General features: G+C 36.2%; 2 protein-coding genes and 1 long non-coding RNA gene across 3 annotated transcripts in view; 2 read left to right on the top strand and 1 right to left on the bottom strand.

Moving 5' to 3' along the window:
• The window catches only part of LOC139040471 (uncharacterized), a 45,357-nt gene extending 43,208 nt beyond the window's left edge, over window positions 1-2,149 (top strand). Inside the window, exon 3 of the long non-coding RNA XR_011494980.1 lies at window positions 1,849-2,149. This is a non-coding gene — a long non-coding RNA (uncharacterized lncRNA). The remainder of the gene's footprint in view (window positions 1-1,848) is intronic.
• A 6,469-nt stretch (window positions 2,150-8,618) lies between these two features.
• LOC106822156 (olfactory receptor 5B12-like) lies at window positions 8,619-9,563 on the top strand. Its single transcript, XM_014827197.3, has one exon. It carries the CDS (start codon window positions 8,622-8,624, stop codon window positions 9,561-9,563), a length of 942 nt encoding a protein of 313 aa, XP_014682683.2. The 5' UTR covers window positions 8,619-8,621.
• Window positions 9,564-14,666: 5,103 nt separating this feature from the next.
• LOC106822152 (olfactory receptor 5B3-like) lies at window positions 14,667-15,617 on the bottom strand. Its single transcript, XM_014827194.2, has one exon. The coding sequence runs from the start codon at window positions 15,612-15,614 to the stop codon at window positions 14,667-14,669; it is 948 nt and encodes a 315-aa protein (XP_014682680.2). The 5' UTR covers window positions 15,615-15,617.
• Window positions 15,618-21,550: the final 5,933 nt, after the last annotated feature.

Genomic DNA, 21,550 nt, shown 5'->3' with positions numbered 1-21,550 from the left:
TTCTGGCTAAACAAATTGGAACAAATTTAAAGAACATATAAAAATATATATATTTCTAAATCTTGGACTCATGTGGGATGAGTGAACTATACTTTTTTCCATGGGCCATCTAGAATCTAGCATTTAGGACTCCTGTGGTTTGATGTGAAGTGCCAACATGTCTTGTAATGGCATGGTAGAGATATTTAAATATATGGGACATATCCTTCAAAACCAAGTGAAAGATCATAGCAGCAAATTGTCTCTCTTGATAGAGAAGGGTTTTTCTTTTGTAGAAATGGAAATGGGATAACCTCTTTCTCCAAGTAATCCTCGTAAAAAGCTAAAACACACCCAGAGTAATTTAAATGTAAAGAATGAGGGCTGGCTACGTAATTTACAGAGCCTAGCATAAAAATAAAAATGTAGAGGCCCTTGTTAAAAATTTGTAATAATTTCAAGTTGGCAAAAGTGGAGCATTAAACCTGGTGCAGGGCCTTCTATGCACATGGGCCGTGTGGCTGCACAGGCTGTGTGCTCATGAAGTCAGCTCTGAAGAGCCCTCCTCTTCTTAGATGTGCTCCTTTAAAAATTACAACAAAAACAGTATATTTAGCTTATACAGTGGTACTCCCTGGCAGGATTAGGCTCTTCCCATCTACATGGTTATAAACTCTGGCAGTCTTTTAAACTAAATTATGTGCCAAATTTCTTAGTCATAAACTAACCCATAAGTGAGTTAAGATCACTCTATATACATCTCCCAATTCAATCTACTTCTCTTTTTAATAACAATTATCACAAAATAACTCTATTTGTAGTGTAACTTCTCTTATTAACTACTCTATGTTAGGTTATAGACAGCTTCATGAGGGCAGTTAGTTGCTATGTTTGTCCAGTGATCTTTTGAAATGAATCGACTTGAAAATTCCCTTATATCTGAAAGAGGAAGGAAAGATGGGACACTTTTTAAAAATTAACTTACTGGATGACTAAGTATTTCAGATTATCACCTTTATTTAGCAAATATAAATTTGCTGAAGTAAACCCAATTTTCTCATACTGCTAGATATTATATCCATATATTGTCTGCCAAATATCTATTTATCTATCTATCCATCTATCCATCTATCTATCTTCTCCCAACTATATCTCATCTCATTCAATCCTCTCAACTATGCTATATATTATCAAACTGTGATGTAGGTAACATTTTTATTCCAACTTTACCACGGGTGATTTCCAAGGGTCCCACAAGTAGAAAATTGAGAAGTCTGATATTTAAAACCAGATGTGTTTCTCTGCGCAGTCTATGCTCACCACTACTACACTATACAGATGCCAGTAACAACATAGATCTAGAAAAAGAAAACGGTTCCAATTCACTTACGGTAGTAAGAACAGCAGGTATTCCTTCCAGGACAAGAAAAAAACATGTTAGCCGTGTGGGATGGTGATGACTGAGACAAGAACAGGCTGAATACATTGGTGTGGGAGTATACCCCTCAGTCATGTCTCAGTAGAGTAGAGAGCAATTATTCACAACCTCTAGGTAAATCATAGGAACTACTCACAGTAACATGGGTCTTTAAACCCCCAGACTATAAGTAATTATTTTTGGGTATGATGGATACTCCTTAAGAAATGGTAATGAGTTTTCGCACAATGCCACATGTTCCCAAATTAATGGGAAGAAACAGTTTCCAATATGAAGCTAATTTTGAATCCCAGTGGTCATTGCTTCTGACAGGAAAGTATTTGAGCTATCCTTATAACCTGTCTGTGCTGGTCATGTGATCCAGACCAATAACTCTGATGATAGTTTTGGTGTTGGAGATGAGTGCTTATGTTTTGTTTTGTTTTGTTCAGGTTTTGTTCATGGAGGACGCTGAAATGGAAACTGTCAAGGAAGTGGTCTCGCTACGTATGCTATAGCCACACTGGCTTCTTTTAGATTCTGCTGACTTCCTTGAAATATGGAGTCTTTACTACTACACTCTTTATTTTGCTTGGAATGATCTTTCTCACACTGGCTCTTTGTCTTTTTGGGCCTGACTGAAATGTTAACTTTCCTGAGAGAATATTCTGAGCAGCCAATGTAAAGTAGACTTCTTCTTTTCCCTCTCGTTTTCTATGTATATGTACATGATTATTCTATAAATAAATACATGCACACACGTATACATGGCATTTTGTTCCACATGTAGTTTTATGGTTCCTACAGTGTTCACTTGTTCAGTGTCTATCTTCTCCATTAGACTTAAGCACCAGGAATGCAAGAATGATGTTTATTTTGCGTGTGTCTGTATTCTTAGGGCTCATCGTTATGGCTGAAACACATTTGAGATCAACAAACAGTTGAATGAATTATTTCTTCTCAATGGTACAAACATTTAAGAAGAATTAAGCAAAGCACTAATTCCTGGGCTCCAATTGTCTTGTTTAATGACAGAACCTTCCTCTCCATCCTCCAATATTTATGTCAAATTGCAGTCTTGGAGGTTATGCTGTGGCTCAAATTGCACATTATCAAAGAGAATAACCGCAAATAGTGTAAATGCACCCAGGATCTCCCTCAACAAGCAGAGCTGGATCCCCATAGACTCTTTAATAACTTGTTCCCTAGTTATGTGAGATAAAAAGTTTTGTAGCCCTCATAGGATATTTGTCTCCTGAGAGTTCCATGACCATATAACTCCCTCCTGGATCCTGTTATTTAACCTTTCAAACCCCCACAAGACTTCCTTTGGTCTCATGTTAGAAGGAGCAGCCCAAACACCACAGTTATTTTGGCAATTCACTTATTTATCCCACTTGTTAATGGCTGTCTAGTAGCAGCAAGGCCTTCCCCCAAACTGTGTCAATACTAAGAGCAAGCATCAATTTCCAGGGAAAACAACTCCAAATAACAGTGATCTTGATGGTGATTATGATGATCACTCCTTACCAAGTATAAGGCATTTTAAGGATTTGCTCATTTCCTAATCATAGCAGCAGTCTTCATGGAGGACGTCCTTGGGGTTGCTTTTTTATTATTTCCATTTTATAGATGAATATATCAAGACTCAAAGAGTCTAAGTGATTTATCTAAGAAGACTGAGCAGCAGATCCAGAGCTAGAATTATCGTTAGCTGATTCCAAGACCAATAGCGTTGATTTACTTCAGTTTCTTCCTGCCTCTTGAGAACTTCAAACATTTTGGCCAAACACTAAAGAAGAACATTCCAGTAGGGTGTTTACTTTCTTTCACAGGCTGAATTTCTGATTTGAGATGCACTCACATAAGAAGGTACTGGACTTACATGTTGTATTGTTCAGGGAGTAAGGTAAGTCTACTTCTACTAGGTCACATCTACTGTCTGCATAAATTTTCATGATTGGAGGTAATCAGGAATATGCTTCAAGGAAGTGATTTCTCCTTTGATTTATTCAGAGCTTGTGCTTGAATGTTTTGAATATGTTTCATATAAGCTGAGGTTATATGTCTAAACACTCTGGAGATCCTATTAGAATATGTATATTTATCATGTGACATAGAGGAAAAGCACAGGGAGAAATTGAGTCTCTGCTAAGTATAAGCTTGCTCAACTTTGAACAAATTGGCTCTTTCAATCTTAGTTTTCTCTTTCAGGGAATGTAATAAAGTAGTTGTTTTGACTAATTTCAGAGTTGCTGAGAAATGGGGTATTAATATAAAATTTTATTGTAATTGGGGAGCTAATATAATATTTAAAAAGAGAGGGGAAAATGGAGAATAATGATGGGGGAAAATTAAGCCTAGAAATCAGTTAAAAATGCACTGAAATGAGATACGTAAAATTATGCAAGACACAACCAAATGTGGAAATGAATAAGTCTAATCTCAAGTTCTAATTCTGCCACCAAAGACTTACCTGGTGTTGGACATCCAATTTACTAACTATTACATCAACTGACTAGTGGACTATAGTGCAAATGAGATCAAGTACCATCACACAGTTCTGAGCAAGTGAGAAAGCAATGTTCTTTCTTGGGAACGGAGAATAAGAAAAGTACATAATATTCATCAGTTTATATATCTGTCTCAGCGCACTAAGTATCCTGAGGTCCAGGAACATATCTTGTTCATCACTTAGGCCTGCAAATTAGCACACAACCTAGTACACCATAGGTACCGACTTAGTGCTTATAGAGAGAATAAGGAATGGACAGCATTCAGCACTTTATGCAGCTTATTGGTTGGTGTTACTAAAAGGTCATGTTCTTTCTTCACTATTTGAGGATTTTTTGAAGAGGTTGAAGTGGGTTGTAAATATTTGTGGATCCAGTTCTTGTTATTCAACTAAGATCCAAAAAGGTAGTTTATTTGCACTGTCACATAACTGGTAAGTATATTTGATTCCCAAGTTTGTGCTTTTTAATTATCCACATTGAATTCCAATGATAGATTTAATCACTCAACCTGTCAATCAACCAGTCAATTAAATGAGTTACTTTGTTGTGCCCGGTTTAGGTTAAATATAAAAAGCTTAAAAGAATACATCTTCATGATAAAGACCTAAGACTTAAATTCAAAGTAACTCGGCTTCAAATCTCTGCTCTGCTACTTTCTGCAGCCCTAAGAAAGTCACTAAATGTCAAAAATCTTCAATTCTTATACCTACGAATTTGGGATAATATCTCATGAGTATGACAATTAACTGAGGTAAAGTATCACAGTCTCTGGCTTGGTGATGGAAATATAGCAAACGATCAAAAAGTAATATCTATTACAGCTTAAGTCATTATTAATCACGTCTTCCACTTACACAAAATGGTAAATTATGATAAAATTTAAAAATTTAGAGTAACAGACTGATAAATTCTATTGATTATAATGGCATAATTGCATCTGAAGAGGAAGGAGCTGCAGAAGACTTCAGGGAAACTTTGGAATTTTTGTTATTCTTGGAAGAATATGTGAGATTTGTATGGGGGGCAGAGAGCATTTTGTCATGAAGATTGCATTTTTTCTTTTGAAGATTAACCCTGAGCTAACATCTGCTGCCAATCCTCCTCTTTTTTCTGAGGAAGACTGGCCCTGAGCTAACATCCGTGCCCATCTTCCTCTACTTTATACGTGGGACGCCTGCCACAGCATGGCTTGCCAAGGGGTGCCTAGCTCATACCTGGGATCAGAACCAGCGAACCCCAGGCCGCTGAAGCAGAACGTGTGAACTTAAGTGCTGAGCCACCAGGCCGGTCACAAGATTGCATTTTTTAGTTTTCACTGAGTACCAACTCTGTGGTGGTCCATTCCATAAGAAGTTTCCATCTATGGAGCAGAGAATGATAAGAGATCAATACATGCCTAAAAGAACCACTGTAGTTCCTAATTTCTTTTCAATAGAGTAAAACAGGTTTTAATTTTCTTTTTCCTCCAGAAAGATGTTAGATTAAAACCTGAGATTTTGCATGTGGAGAAGAAAGTTGGTAAAGTGTTTTGAAAAGATATCCAGTAAATTTTTTCCCCCAAATTTGAGAAGTCTATATCTGTGCTATTGATTCAAGCGAGTAGTTTTTTATGGAATCAAGAGGGTATCCTAGTCACCCTGCTCTAAGTAGCCCTCATTCCACTAATAGCAGAAGTGAGCTCTGTGCAGAATTTCCATGCTTCTGTCATGATCCTCACCTGTATAATCACTTTCCAACCCCCAACCTCACCTGGAGACCCAGAGGATTAATCTCATTATTATATGTATCTCTATGTCACTCATAGTGAAGCTGAGGATTGTCATATCAGCCTTCAACGCCTACAAATAATGTCCATACATCTCTGTATATCCTCTATAGTGACCCCAACTTTCACCCCTGCCAACCTCCTGAAATCATTCCACTCTGGAATTTATAGTCAGTCATGAACATAATTTAATATGTACTTAACCTTTCCTTTGAAAGTCCCCTTTACCACCTTGGTCTAACTGAAATCTGTTTGTGTCCTGGGATGGTGTTTCCCTTGTATCTATCTCAAGTGGTAGCAATTTCTCCTCCACATCCTCCTTACCACTGAATCTCTTCAATTTTTTTTACCTAAAACATTAGAGAACTCTGATTTTTGTCTAAACTCTTACTTAAGTGGTGTTATTTAGTCTTGTGGATTTAATATGATCTATGTATGTTGAACCATTAGAAACTGCCAATGTAGTTCAAATTAACATAATCTGAGGCAGTCAGTCCTCTCCTCTAAACTCCAGATTGTATTTCCTACTATTTATGTAACACTTCTACTTCATGGCCAAAGGGATATCAAACTCTTGAAGAGAAAATGATCTCTTTTCTCCCTTTTTCCAAACATCTGCTTCTTTTACACTATTCTGTGTATTGCTATACAAAAATTGGAGTCTGCATTAACCCCTCTTTTTCTTTCATGCCTCTTTTTCAGTAATCAGGAAATCTAGTCACCTCCACCATCCCAAAGTGGGTAATTTCTCATTGTCTCTCTCACTACCATCTTGGTCCCAGCAATCATCATTTCTTACCTAGAATATTATAATAGCCTCCTAATTTTTTAGCACCTTCGTCCTTATCCTTCTAAATTCAATTATCGACAGTTTTTCTAGAGTGATCCTTTTAAAAAAGAATTCAGGTTGTGTTACATTTTTGTCTAAATCCTTTAATGCTTTTCAATCTTACTCAGAATAAAAGCCTAGCAAATTAAAGTAGTGAGTGAGGTCATAACAGCTTCACCTTGCTGTACCTCTCTGACCTAAACTTTCTTTCCCCCTGCAGGCTTTTTGGTTTTCTTGCTGTCTCTAGAACAACCTTGGTGTGCTCAAACCCCAGCACCATGCATTTTCTGTTCCCTCTGCCTGGAATGCCCTTTCCCCAAATATACTTGAGATCTGCTCATCTGCTTCCCTCAGGTATTGCTCAAAAGTCTCATTTTAGGGATAAGGGTCTACCAGATCACCATGTGTTAAAATGATTTCTAACCTTCCCAGACCCCATTCAGCTTTTTAAAAGGTTTACATTTATACTAAACATTTTCCCTATTCATTTTATTTTATATCTGCTTCCCTTTCCAAAATAGAAATTGCTGTTTTCCTTTTTATTTCCAGTATATATGCGGTGTCATGCTAATAGTAGCTACTCAACAAAAATTATTGAAAAAAATGCATCACAGAATCGAATATCTAATTGTTGCAGTGGGAATTCATCTCTTAAGGATCCTTAATCTTTAAACTACTCAGCTAAAATTTTAGAGTGGATAAAATTTTCAGACTTCATTTTGGGAAGATTCTTGATTTAGACAAACAAGTGGTAATTCCATAATAAGATTTTATGTAGGCTTCAAAAAGTGCTCTTATACTGTTCCTAACATCCGTGATAATGTATCAAAATTTGTATTGTTCTTATGTGTGATGGCTGCATCCAAGCTTTTTCAGGTTCTGAGAAATTAAGGATAATGGGACAAAGAAAATCTCACCTACACTTTGAATTTCCCAGAATAGAGACATTTATTGAATACTTATTAAGTACTAGACAATATTATTATCCCCACTTTATAGATGAGGAAACTAAGGCCTGGACACTAGTTAGTATTCAAGGTGAGTCAGAAAATAAATGGATTTTTCTGGCACAGTTGGAATTGCCACTTGTGTAGATAGACAGAAATCTTTTGTGGAAAATTGGAGGAGAGTATATGAAGAATAGGAGAGCAGAGGAGTTTTAGGGGAAAGTAAATGGCATGAGTGATGTTATCAACTCTTTGATTTCATCCTTATCCGAAAGCTCCGTCTTATATTATCCACCTGTCCAATATCAGATAGACCAAGCCCTCTGTCCAAATCATATTCTCAAACAGCTGAAATTATTCCAATTTGCATTATCAGCCCAGTTTCATAACTGATTGCTGAGTGAAGTTGCACACTCTCCCAAGTTTATCTATTCTGTACATAGTGGAGGTGGGATTTGCATCCTTTTAGCCTGGCTTTAACATGGCTCCAGATCAGGGACATCTGAAGGCAAAAGTTAAAAGCCATGTTAATGAAATAAAAGTGAGAACTGTTATTTTCTGGATGCTTTGAATCCTTGTACGTGAACTTCTACTGTTTTTCCACTATATGGTAGGTTACACATTCTGTGTACTGAACTGTACTGAGACCATTTTAGGCTAAGGGCAGGTTTTATTTAACTATCTTTTACTATTATATAACACTGTTCTTGACACAATAGATAAGACAAAAAAATGTCAGTTGAAGTAAAATTAAATCAATTTCACATTAATTTCACTAAACTATTTTAACATAAAGAATAGTTTGTGATCGTTCTGTAAAATTTGAATTGGGAGTCTGAGCTGTTCCAATTGGCGACTAATCTGATGATCTTTCACAAATCTTTTCTTTACTTCAATTCGGACTTCTAGGAAGTTAGGAGATTGGGTTGCATTATCTCCAGTTCTTTTATCTGGGATGTTCTATGATCTATCAATAATTTAAAATTTCATTTAGTTGCCGTAGCCATGCTTTAGGTCTAGAGACTCCTGGAAACAAGTTATTGCAATACTGAAATAAAGCACGGAGTGATCATGCTGATTGATTTCAGCAGAGTCTTCCCTCTATTTGTCATTCTGATTCATATTTCTCATTGCTACAGGGCAGCCACATGATTCCCAATTGATCTCCATGGAGAACAGTACGGAGGTGACTGAGTTCATTCTTTTGGGGTTAACTGATGACCCAGAACTGCAGATCCCACTCTTCATAATCTTCTCTCTCATCTACCTCATCACTCTGGTTGGGAACCTGAGGATGATCAAGTTGATTCTGTGGGATTCTCATCTCCACACTCCCATGTACTTTTTCCTCTGTAATCTCTCTCTGGTGGACCTTGGTTATTCCTCAGCTGTCACTCCCAAGGTCATGGCAAGATTCCTCACAGGAGACAATATCATCCCCTATAATTCTTGTGTCACACAGTTTTTCTTTGTAGCCTTTATCACTGTAGAGAGTTTCCTCTTGGCCTCAATGGCCTATGACCGCTATGCAGCAGTGTGTAAACCCCTGCATTACACCACCACCATGACAACAAGTGTGTGTACTTGTCTGGTCATAGGCCCCTACATCTGTGGTTTCTTGAATGCTTCCATCCACACTGGGAATATTTTCAGGCTCTCCTTCTGTAGGTCCAATGTAGTTGATCACTTTTTCTGTGATGCTCCTCCTCTTCTGACTCTCTCATGCTCAGACAACTACATCAGTGAAATGATTATTCTTTTTGTGGTGGGCTTCAATGATCTCTTTTCTGTCCTGGTCATCTTGATCTCCTACCTGTTTATATTTATCACCATCCTTAGGATGCGCTCATCTGAAGGATGCCAGAAGGCCTTTTCCACCTGTGCTTCCCACCTCACTGCGGTCTCCATCTTCTATGGGACAGGCATCTTCATGTACTTACAGACCAGCTCCAGTCATTCCATGGGCACAGACAAATTGGCATCTGTGTTTTATACTATGGTCGTCCCCATGCTGAATCCACTGGTCTACAGCCTGAGGAACAAAGAAGTCAAGAGTGCCTTTAGAAAGACTGTGGGGAAGGCAAAGTCTTCTATAGGATTAATGTTTTAATTACATAAAATCTACAATAAGGCAGTTTCATCCACCACAGATCTATCTAGGGGAAACATTTACCTGTCTGGTCCACAAATTTCTAATTTCTTTTAGTTCTTTCTTCAGCTATTGATTAAGCCTACAGAGTGAAAGTCTTAAAAAAATATGAGACCTAGGAACAAAAATTTAGGAAGAACCACTCCCGAACAAGGACTTCTTATTTTCAAATTCTTGTTAATAAACATGCTTTCCTGCACTCCCACATGAACATATCCGCTCACAGTTGCATATATAAGCATATGCACACACATACATCATTCATGAGAAACTCATGAAAACCACACACCTATAGAAGGAAAAATTAGTTGAGACATACATGAGGTAGGTCTATTGTTATATTAGAATTTAAAACAATTATTTTGGTGCCTGAGAACATGTTCTTAATATTAATATTTGATTTGCTATAAATATATATACATATATGTATATATCTAACATGTTTTTGGTTTTCAAAAATTATATTTCACTTTATCTTTTTATATATGAAAAAGCAATAGGTTTTATATATTTTTAAACTAACCTTGATAAAAATACTTCCAAAGTTTCTTGATTGTAGATGTTTTATTCTTTGTTCTTTCTTGTTTTTAATGTAAATACATGCCTTTACATGGGCATTTATTTTGCTATCCAAATTTCCATATTTGTGAGTTATATCTAAAATTAATATGTTTATATGACAATTTTAATAGAGCAAACATATCACAATATAGAAAAAAGAAAAGGATGATAAATGTATATTTTAATTTATTTAAATAAAAACATAATATTTAATTTTTAAACTTAAAACACCAAGAATTACAGTAGTATTAATAACTTATTTGTATATAAATGGTATGAGTTTGTTAATGTACATATCTGCTAATGTTTTGAAGTTCATTTTGTTAAAATTTCAATCTATTTTCATTCCATTCTTTTTCTCAGATTTAAGAAGTTTTTGGCCATTATATCTTTAGATATTCCTTCTCTCCCTCTCTCCGTCTCCTTTTGGCACTCCCATTATGTGTATGTTGGTACTTCTGATAGTATCTCACTTGTTTCTGACACTCAGTTTACTTTTCTTCATTCTTTTTTATTTCTGTGCTTCATGCTAGATATTCTCAACTGACCTATCTTAAAGTTCATTGATATTTTTCTTCTTTCAGCTTAAATCTGCTACTGATCCACTTTAGTAAATTCTATATTTTATTGATTATTCTTTTCAACTCAAGAATTTCTATTTGTTTTTTAAAAAATAATTTCTGTATGTTTATTCATATTTTCAATTTGGTGAGACATTGTTCTCAGGCTTACCTTAATTCTTCAGACTTGGTTTCCTTTAGTTCCTTGGCCATATTTATATCTGTTTTAAATCTTTTTCTATTAAGCCCAACATCTGGGTTTCCTCAGGGATGGTTTCTATTGATTATTTTTTAAAATCTATGTATTGGTCATACTTTCCTTTTTCTTCGTCTGATATATATATTTTTGCAATTGAAATATGGACAATCAAATTAATAAAATGTAGCTTATCCTGAGATCTCTGCTCCCACTTAGTATTTGTTGTGGGTGGGGATACTGTTTGTTTGTTTGTTTATTGATTTTCCTCGATTACTTATGTTAATTCTGTATCTGTTGTATGTCACCACTGAAGTTTCTACTCACTTAGGTTAGTGATCACCTAATGATTGGGCAGATTTTCTTAAATACTTTATAGTATTAATTCTCCCTTGCCTTGCATAAGGATTCTGTATGTTTGTGTTGGTGCATGCCTTCCAACAAGAAAACAAGATTTGGATTTACAAATCAAGGTTAAAATAACACTTCCTTCCAGACTAATAACTTTTTTTTCTTTAAATGTATGTCCCTTAAATCCTGTAGAAAACAAAAATTAGTTACAAACCATTGTTTCAATAAAACTAGCTTTAATCATTGTCCACATAATTACCTTTATTAAGATGTTTTTCTCTCCGTCTTGTTTTAATTTACAGTCTAATGTCTTTTCATTTCACATTTGAGGACTCCCTTGAGCATTTCTGGCAGGGCAAGATGTGCAGGGCAGGTCTAGTATTAGCAAACTCTCTGAGTTTTTATGTATCTGAGAATGTCTTAATTTGTCCCTCATTTTTGAAGGACAGTTATCCTAGATGTAGAATTCTTGGTTGACAATTATTTTTCTTTTAATAATTTGAATATATTTGCCTACTGCCTTCTGGCCTCCAAAATTTCTGATGAGAAATCTGTTGATAATCTTTTTGAAGATCATTTGTATGTGATAATCTGCTTCTATCTTTCTGTTTTCAAGATTCTCTCTTTGTCTTTAGCTTTTGAAAGTTTGAATATAATATGTCTCAGTGAGCATCTCTTAATTCATCTTACTTGGAGTTCTTTGAGCTTCCTGGCTGTTTATATTCATATCTTTCATCAAGTTTGGGTAGTTTTTAGCCATCGTTTTTCAACGTTCTCTCTATTTTTTACTCTCTTCTCCTTCTGAGACTCCCATAATGTGAGTGTTGGTCTGCTTGATGATGTTCCTCAGGTCCATAGGCACCATTCACTTTTTTTCTGTCTTTTCTTTCTGTTCCTCAGAATCACTAATCTTCATTGTCCTATCTTCAAGTGGCTGATTCTTTCTTCTGCCTGTTCAACTCTTCCTTTAAATCCTTATAGTGAATTTTTTATTTCAGTTATTGTACTCTTTAGCTCCAGAATTTCTTTTGGTTTACTTTTAGGTTTTCTATCTCTTTATTGATATTTCTATTTTGTTCATACATTGTTTCTTGACTTTCTTTACATCTTCCTTTAGTTCTTTGAGCATTTTTAAGAAATTGTTTCAAAGCCTTTGTGTAGTAATCTGCTGTCATGTCTTTTTCAGGGAGAGTTTCTGTTGATTTATTATTTTCCTTTGAATTGGGCATATTTTCCTGTGTCTTTGTATACCTTATGATCTTTTTGTTTAAAACTGGACATTTGAATCTAATACTGTGTTAATTCTGGACATCAGATTCTCTCCTTTCCCCAGAGTTTGCCCTTTTCTTTTATTGTTTTTGTTTTTTGATTGCCCTGTCTGTTTTGAAGACCACTCTGACATATAAACTTACAGTCTTCTCAGGTCTTTTCTGAGCTTTTTCCTGGGCATGTGTGGTCACTTTCTAATTGTCCCCATATATGCAGTTGTTTTTAATGTCCTAGACTTTAACATCTGGCTCCCACAAGAGGAAAAAGAGAAGAATTAAGGGATATAAAGAGGTCACTAGCCATTTAAATCCCATGGAAGTCATTTCAGCTAAATGGAGAGAGGCTTAAAACCATAGTGCAGATGCAACAGCAGTGGCTGCCTACCTCTTTGTTTGCACCTCATGGTTAGAAGCAGAAATCAGAGTACAAATTCCCAATTTGGAAGACAGAGTCTTTTTTGCCACCTTGGCTCTTGCAAGTTGTGTGCAAGCTGCTGTAGGCAAATGTGCACTGCTGCTTACCATGTGGCTGAGGGTGGGAAAAGTGGTTGGCTGCCGATGGGAAATGGGTAACTGCTACTGTGCTAAGAGCTGAAATTCAAAATTAACCACAATTTATCGTCCAAGTTGTCCCCTGGAAATTCCAAGCCTTCAACAGGCTCCAGAGTTCCCAAAGAATTATGTCAGACAGATTCTGCCAGTGTAGTTGTCTAGTTGAGGAGACAGAGTCTGGTGCCTCCTCTTCAAGCGTCTTCCCAAAGTCCTATCCTCTCTAATTCCTTCTAATGAGAATATATGGGATTTTATTTGGGGTACAGATAGAAAATTCAGAATAACCTCTCAATCTTAAAATTCTTAATTTAATCACATCTTAATAGTCCCCTTTTGCCATATAAATTAGGGCTCACAGGTTCAAGGCATTAGGCCACGGATCTTTTGGCAGCTATTCTAGCCTGCCACAAGATTATATAGAACCATTCTGTGTTATTTTTGAAAATCTTCTGTAACCTGAAATAGTTGTAAAATTAAAGGATCATTTAAACTAAAAATCAGAAATGGTTCCAAGAGGAGAAACGTTACCATAAAGAATGAAATGAATATTTGTGTCAAACTATACTGACCCACAAGTACCACCATAAGAATCCTAGCACATTCAAGCACAATCCTACAATTATTGAGATGCTGAAGTCTCTTATCTTACAGAGACAACCAATTAGAGATTAGTGCACATTACCATAAGTAGGTTTTGTACAGTATTGAGCTCCCTGAGGATCAAAATTAAAAGCATGAAGACTGTGTGTTATACCAGCATAATGAATGCATACTGTCTTTATTACTGACAGATACTGTCATGTTTATATTTATATGGGCATTTGGAATAATTTCAGTTAAGTCTAATTTGTATGTATGCAGTAATTTTCCAATTGGAAAATGTTTTTATTTTTCCTCCATTTTTCTTGTACTCTGGCTCTTGAAAATTGTAATGTGAACATGTTGGTTGTATAAAATGACTCAGTCAAGATGTAAAAATTAATTTATTTAAGGTGCTATATTTATGTATCTCTAGATAAAATGTGTCAATGGAAAGGCAAATACTTTCACTTAAAAGTGTATCACTTTATTTTCAAATTAGGACCCTTAGAACGTTTATTCAATAAAATAAATAATATTTCATGTAAACTGATGTTCAAATACTCCATTTAATTATTTAAATTATTAAAATAAAAAACTAGCCACATTTCATTACATATGACATATTTCCCACTCCCATGTACAAGTACCCATGTGAGGCACAGGCACGCACTTCTTCCTGCTCATGAGATTGCTTTTGCCCCTGCTTTACATGTATGTTTGTAGCGGCATGTGGTAAAGGAAATCCATCTAGAATGAGCGAATGAGTCAAATATCCTTAATAAGGTATTCAACATGCAGGACACAAGATGTCTTATGATTCATCTTAGCCATTCTCATTTAGGAATTATATTTTTTCACGTTTCCTTTTTTCTAGACAGCAAACTTTTGAACAGGGAAGGGTTTACTTCAGGAACTTAACTTGAGTGTGGACCTTAAAATATGACTCAGTAAGTGGAGAAGATCTGAGAGAAATTAAACTTGGTCACAGGGAATGCTACAGCATTCCTAAACCTAGAGACAATTTTGCCTGCAACAGAACCTTCTTGAATGCACTCTTGACCTCCTTGTTCCTCAGGCTATAGACCAGAGGATTGAGCATGGGGATGATCATACTATAGAACACAGATGCCATTTTGTCTGTGTCCATGGAATGGCTGGAGCTGGGCTGTAAGTACATGATGACAATTGTCCCATAGAAGATGGAGACTGCAGTGATGTGGGAGGCACAGGTGGATAAAGCCTTCTGGTATCCTGAAGATGACTGCATCTTTAGAATGGTGATAAATATGAGGAGATAAGATATGAAGATAATCAGGAGAGCAAAAAAGATGTTGAAGCTGGATACATAAACGAGAACCAGCTCACTCATGTGCCTATCAGAACAAGACAGAGCTATGACTGCTGGAATATCACAGAAAAAGTGATGGACCACATTGGACATACAGAAAGAGAGATGGAATGTGTTGCCAATGTGGATGGAGGCATTCAGGAAACCACAGACATAACAGCCTATGATCAGACGTGCACACACACTCATCGTCATGGTGGTGGTGTAATGCAGAGGTTTACACACTGCTGCATAGCGGTCATAAGCCATCGATGCCAAAAGATAATTTTCCACAGTGGCAAAGACTGCGAAAAAGAACATCTGAGCAGCACATGCATTGTAGGAGATGACCCTGTCTACTGTAACAAACCCAGCCATGACTGTGGGAGTGACAGCTGAAGAGTAACACAAGTCTACAAGAGACAAGTTACTGAGAAAATAATACATAGGACTGTGTAGATGAGAGTCCATGAGAATCAGTAGGACCATCCCCAGGTTTCCAATCACACTGATAAGGTAAATGAGAGTGAACATTATAAAGAGGGGCATCTGCAATTCTGGGATATTGGTTAGTCCTAGGAGGATGAACTGTGTCACTTCTGTCCTGTTATCCATCGGTGTTATTTGGGAATCATGAGGTGTCCTGTAGCAAGGTGAAACAAAGGACAAGAGTGTTAAGTGGAATAGAGATTAGAGTGAAATTGAAATGTTTGTTTACCATGTGCATTATTTCATTACAGCAATAACATGTATTTCAAGATTCTCCATATCTAAAGCATGAGGTTAACCACAAAATATAGTATATAATTATCTATAGAGTTAAAAACTGTTGACTTGAAAGAATTTTCATGGATCATCTCCCCAGTTTTTAAATTTTTTATATTTGTAAACTGAGATTTGAAAAATTTAATGACTTGTCCAAGACGACATGTCCAGGATTCTTTTTTCGTGCCAATTCAGTTTTTCCTACACTAGTAAAAGCTTATATATGTTGCTTAGATGCCAGGACTGCTCCAGACACTTTACACGTAAATCCATTGATTCCTCTCAACAATATTATGAGGTCAATTAGTTGTTATTTTCATTTAAATTGTGAGGCAAAGATGTTGAGCAATTTATTCATGTTTATACAAGTATTAATGGTTTTGAGTCCACGTAGAGTGGTTCCTAAGTAAAACGGCATTAATTGAATTTAAATCAAATCAAATTTAACTCAGTTTACAATTACTCATTGTTTCCATTGGTCCAAGCTCAGTGTTTGGGGTTTCACAGTGAAGCAACTGAGACTTATATGCATAGCGTGTGTGGTGGTATAAGTGGAACAGTGGGGGCAAGTACAACCAGCAGAGACAATTCTGAGGGGAAAACACAGCAGCAGGTATAGAGCTTGGGCTCTGGGATGAGGTGCAGATCAGCTCTACCATTCACTACCTAGGAGTCATTAATCCTAACTTAACTCCCCTGAACCTAATTTTTTCCATCTACAAAAAAGAAGATAGTAATGAGATCTAACTCAAGGTATTATTGTAAGAATTAAATGAGATAATGTATTAAAAAAACAATGAGTAGGGGTTGGCCTCACAGTGTAGTGGTTAAGCTTGCATGCTCTGCTTCAGTAGCCCAGGGTCCGTGGGTTCAGATCCTGGGCACAGACCTACCCACCGCTCATCAGGCCATACTATGGCAGCATCCACATACAAAATAGAGGAAGATTGGCACAAATGTTAGCTCAGGCACAATCTTCCTCAAGCAAGAAGAGGGAGGTTGGCAATAGATGTTATCTCAGGACCAATCTTCCTCACCAAAAAAAAAAAAAAAAGAACAATGAGTAAATTGTTGGGTGTTTAGCATAATCTGATTAATGTTAGCTATAATACTATTCTTAGGATGGAATCATGATCTCTATGTTGTTTTGGAAAAGGTGGGTAGCAGCATGCAGTGCGTTTTGAAGTCTTGCAGCCTCCTTCTTCAGTTTCCCTTTTCTCACACCATAGGACCGTGAGATTTTCTGTGCTCTCCAGTAACTTTCACTCTGTCCTTGCTCCACTCATACAATTGGCGGCTTTAGTTCTTCTGTGTAGTTATTTTTTCTCTTAACTTTTCCTAGAAATTTATCTTTTAATTTGCATTGAAAGAGTCTCCTTCTGTTAAACTCACTCTTTTTTACATTACTGTCATCCCGTATTTGAATCACAGAGATGGAGGGTGAAAGTTCATAGTTTGTGGCTTGCTTTTGACTGCAGATCTGTTTTTGTGGCAAACTCTGTGGTGTTAAATATTTTATGTGAATCACTTCTTGTGTAGGAACAGAATTTTATTTTTTTAAAGATTGGCACCTGAGCTAACATCTATTATGAATCTTTTTTTTTTAACTTATTCTCCTCAAAGCCCCCCAGTACATAGTTGTATATTCTAGTCATAGGTCCTTCTGGTTGTGGCATGTGGGATGCTGCCTCAGCATGGCTTGATGAGCGGTGCCATGTCCGCGCCCAGGATCCGAACTAGTGAAACCCCAAGCTGCCAAAGCAGAGCCCATGGACTTAACCACTCTGCCCCAGGAACAGTATTTTAATTCTTTTTATTTGAATATGAGTCTTTTGGAAGGCCAGCTATCCAATGCTGACTATTATTTCTTGCCATCTTCCTCCTACACCTTTAGCAACTTCACTTTAGAAGCCTAGCCCGTGAAGGTTGTGTTTGCCTCTGTTGACATGCACAACCACTTTTAGCACATACTATGTACTACAACCAATGCTAAGAGGTTTATATATAAAAACGTATGTGTGTGTGTGTGTGTGTGTAAGTTAGGTATTCTTATTCTTATTTTACCATTAAAAAACTGAGAATTTGTAAATTTATGTAATGATCTACAATTACACAGCTAGTATGAGGATTTAAATCCATTTTTGACTTGATCAGAAGCCTTTTGCTGTCAATGTGTGTAGGTATGCTGGAAATAATATGGATGAAATTGTGTGGAAAATGTTATAATTAAATTTGAATCTTGTTATTTTACTTTGGTCCCTTTGTAGTTTAAAGAAGTGTCATTTCACTCTCCTGGTTTTTTTCTTTGCCTCCAATAAGAGGCTAACAAATAGCGAATAGAGAAAATTACCACCTACCTGTAGCATGACCTATACTATTTTTTTGTTAATCTTTTCATAGGAGCAGCATGATCTTGTTTCATGAGTATCATCTAACTTTCTACTGATGAAACTGTTGACATTTACTTCCCAGCTTCAATTTTTAAGGAAAATATTCAAAACGTATATTTCTGTGCTAAATAAATCATAGTAAATGTAGCTACCCCACTGCTTTTGCATGAATTACAGTTTTCACTAAAGGCATATATTGATTATAGAAGCTTACTTTGTTGCTTGAAAACAAGCGACAGTCAATCCTGGATAGTGTGTTTGAAATTAAAAAATCAGCCATGGAATAATGCATACTGTCAGAGAAACTCTCAAATAGAGGCCAAAGCCTCCAAGGTCTCTAATGCAGAGAACAATGGAAGAAAGAACATTAACATGAGTTCAAGTCCTGAATCTACCATGCATTCTTTCTGTGCCCTTGGAAGGGTCACTTCCTTCCTCATTTGCAAAATGAATGTAATAAAATTACCTCTCCTACATAATCCACATAAACGTATCTGTAAATAGCAAATAAAGAAATGCCTATAAAGTAACTTGGTAAGCTGAGGAATTATCATTTTAAAGTCATTCAATATAATTTTTACCTTGGAGTGTTTCCTTGGCCATCACTGCAGACTCAGAGGAAATATCAAGACAGACAGAAGGCCTGCATGCTCAAACAGCTATCAACATTCAGATTAATACATGATGATCAAAGAGGCTAGGACCAAAGTCTGGTCCCTCTAAAATAAAGTCACCTGGAGTCATGGATTTCAGAGGCTAATGCATGGAAACCCGGAGGGACTTATAGAGACATGGAGCTGTCAGGAGCTGTCCCCCAGGAGAACATCTACAGCTTCTCTTCCTACTTTCCTAGGGAAGAAGTTATTAAACTCCCTGGTGGGACCAAGTTGGATATTTTGAGTGTGCATATATGTTTTCAGATTGTTATTTTATTTTTTAATAATATGTAAGTTCAAAACAGTAATATGCACACTTTTTAGTATATTGTTCTAATAATTTGATAATTAATTTTTATGTATAATCATGTATCCACTACCACAGTTACACATAATAAATTCCATGAGCTTCTTTGTAGTCAACCCTCTCTCTGAACCACTCCCCCTCATAGTGACTAAACTGGTTTCTTCTATATAATTTTGCCTTTGTAAGAATGTCCTTAACTAGAATCATAGAATATGTAATCTTTTGATTCTGGCATCTTTCACTTAGCATAATTCAGCTGAGATCTGTCCATATTGTCACCTGTATCTATGGTGGAAATTTTTAATTGCAGAGTAGTATTCCATAATATAAACTTTATACGTTGTTTTTTTGTCTTTCCTCAGTTGAGGGCCTCTTCTATTGTTTCCAGTGTTTAGTGATTATAAATAAAGCTGATCTAAACATTGGCTAAAATTTTTGTATGAACATATGTTTTTATTTCCTTTGAGTAAATATTTAGGTGTTAGATTGCTTGGTCATTTGGTAAATATAATTAATTGAATAGAAACTGCCAAACTGTTTATGGTGGTGGCTCTACCATTTTGCATTCCCAATTGCAAACACATTTTAATTTCTCCACATTTTTGCAGCACTTGGTACTTTAAAATTTTAAATTAAATTAAATTTTAATTTCATTTTCATTTCTGCTCATTTTTAAAGATGTCTCAATAAGTATCTTTAACAAAATCCTTTTTTTAATTCCACCTGCTTTACCACCACAGTTATGGCCTGGAAGTTTTTTTTTTTCCTAACAAAGGAGATAGATTCATTCTTTCCTCTATACAGTCTCCTTGGAGGCAACACTCGTAGCAGAATTATTACACCTTTCCCATTACATGTGCAGTGGTTACAAGTTTGTTCTGCGTACTAAAGTGGCTTGTCCTCAAAATGGGTGAGTAATTTATCCTCATCAAACTTCAGCTTCTCATCTGCAAGGAGGGAGATCATGATATCATGCCACCCTCATAGGATTGTCAAGAAGGTTATCAGGTCACATACATACAAAGCAGAAAATAATTTCTAGTGCATATCAGGTGTTCTCTAAGGTTAAATATCAATATTCTATTTATAAATACTGATACAGCATGAGTCACCAAAACAATGATATTCAAACATTCCATCTACTTCCCCACAGGTGCCTGCCCATTATAGGTAGGCTGAGACATTCATTAGTTTTAGACAATGGACTGTAGAAAGAACTGATATATATCATTTCTCGATGAATTGAAGCATACAGATTACTCTCTTGTTATCTTTCTCCTTCCACAATAATTGACGAGGCTTCATGTTCGAGCAGATGCAGCTATGCATGGTGAAGCCTTCACCAGCCCTGAGTGACCACATAGAGAAGGCTTTCCACTTTGCCAGACACTTGTGTGATGGATATGTATTTGCATAAGTGAGAAATAACTCTGTAGGGGCCTGAATAATGGTCCCCAAACATATCAAGTCCTAATTTCTGGTATCTGTAAATATTACCAGCGGCTTTACAATTGCAATTAAGTTAAGGGTATTAAGATGGAAGATTCACCTGGATTATTTGGTGGGTCCTAAATGTAATAATCAGTGTTCTTACGAGAGAGAGAGGAAAAATGGCAGATTAGTGTATTTCAAGAGCCCATTCCTCTAAAGAATACTGAAAAATCGAGCAAAATTTCTCAGAAACAACTCTGTTAGAACCTGGGAAATAGTCAAAGGCTTACAAGTGAGTGCTGAATCAAGAAAGGCCTGTATCACTTCCCTGAACATGTAACATTTAACCAGCAATCTAAAATGATTGTTGGAGTCTTCCAGGAAGAGGAAACAGCAAATATAAGTTCCTGAGACAGGGGCATGTGTGGAGTTGTCCAGGAATAGCATCAAATAAGTGAAAATGAAGTGGAGTGAATGGGTAGGAGGGTGATAAGACATGATATAGCTCAACTAACATATCAATAGTGGAAGTAGCATTTCAAAACATTTCTGTTAAAAAAAGAAAATAGCACTATTAATATCAGTGCACTATTTTTAACATAACATGAAGAGCTGGTAGTCATAAGGTTAAGGTAAAAAATGACAATATTCTCCCCACTTTAGTATAATATGGCATCTGTGTTTTAGAAATTGTCATGTGAACATGCTTTATCTTACCAAAAATCTCAGGAATGACTGAAACATTAATTTATTAAGATGCTGCAACTACTTATATCTGGATAAAATGTGCCCCTAAACCACACAAACTTTGTTAAACAGATTTTATTAAAAATAGTTAAAATATTTTTCTGCATTTTTGAGGCTTGGATTTGTTCTAAAACTAAAGAAATAAATAATATCAGGTAAAATTTTATGTTCTACTATCTTACATGGCCATGGACATTGAGTTATGACATGAAGTAGATCTAATGGGATGAAAGAACTTCTGTGGATTCTACATCA

Source organism: Equus asinus, chromosome 17 (assembly GCF_041296235.1).
Source record: "Equus asinus isolate D_3611 breed Donkey chromosome 17, EquAss-T2T_v2, whole genome shotgun sequence".
In the NCBI taxonomy this organism is placed as follows: domain Eukaryota; kingdom Metazoa; phylum Chordata; class Mammalia; order Perissodactyla; family Equidae; genus Equus; species Equus asinus.
The sequence above is the reverse complement of the archived record's forward strand: the minus strand, read 5'-3'. Positions and strand labels throughout refer to the sequence as shown.

What these genes read in the sequence shown, in the direction of transcription:
- LOC106822156 (XM_014827197.3), top strand. Translation starts at nt 8,622, where the DNA reads ATGGAGAACAGTACGGAGGTGACTGAGTTCATTCTTTTGGGGTTAACT.
- LOC106822152 (XM_014827194.2), bottom strand. Translation starts at nt 15,614, where the DNA reads ATGGATAACAGGACAGAAGTGACACAGTTCATCCTCCTAGGACTAACC.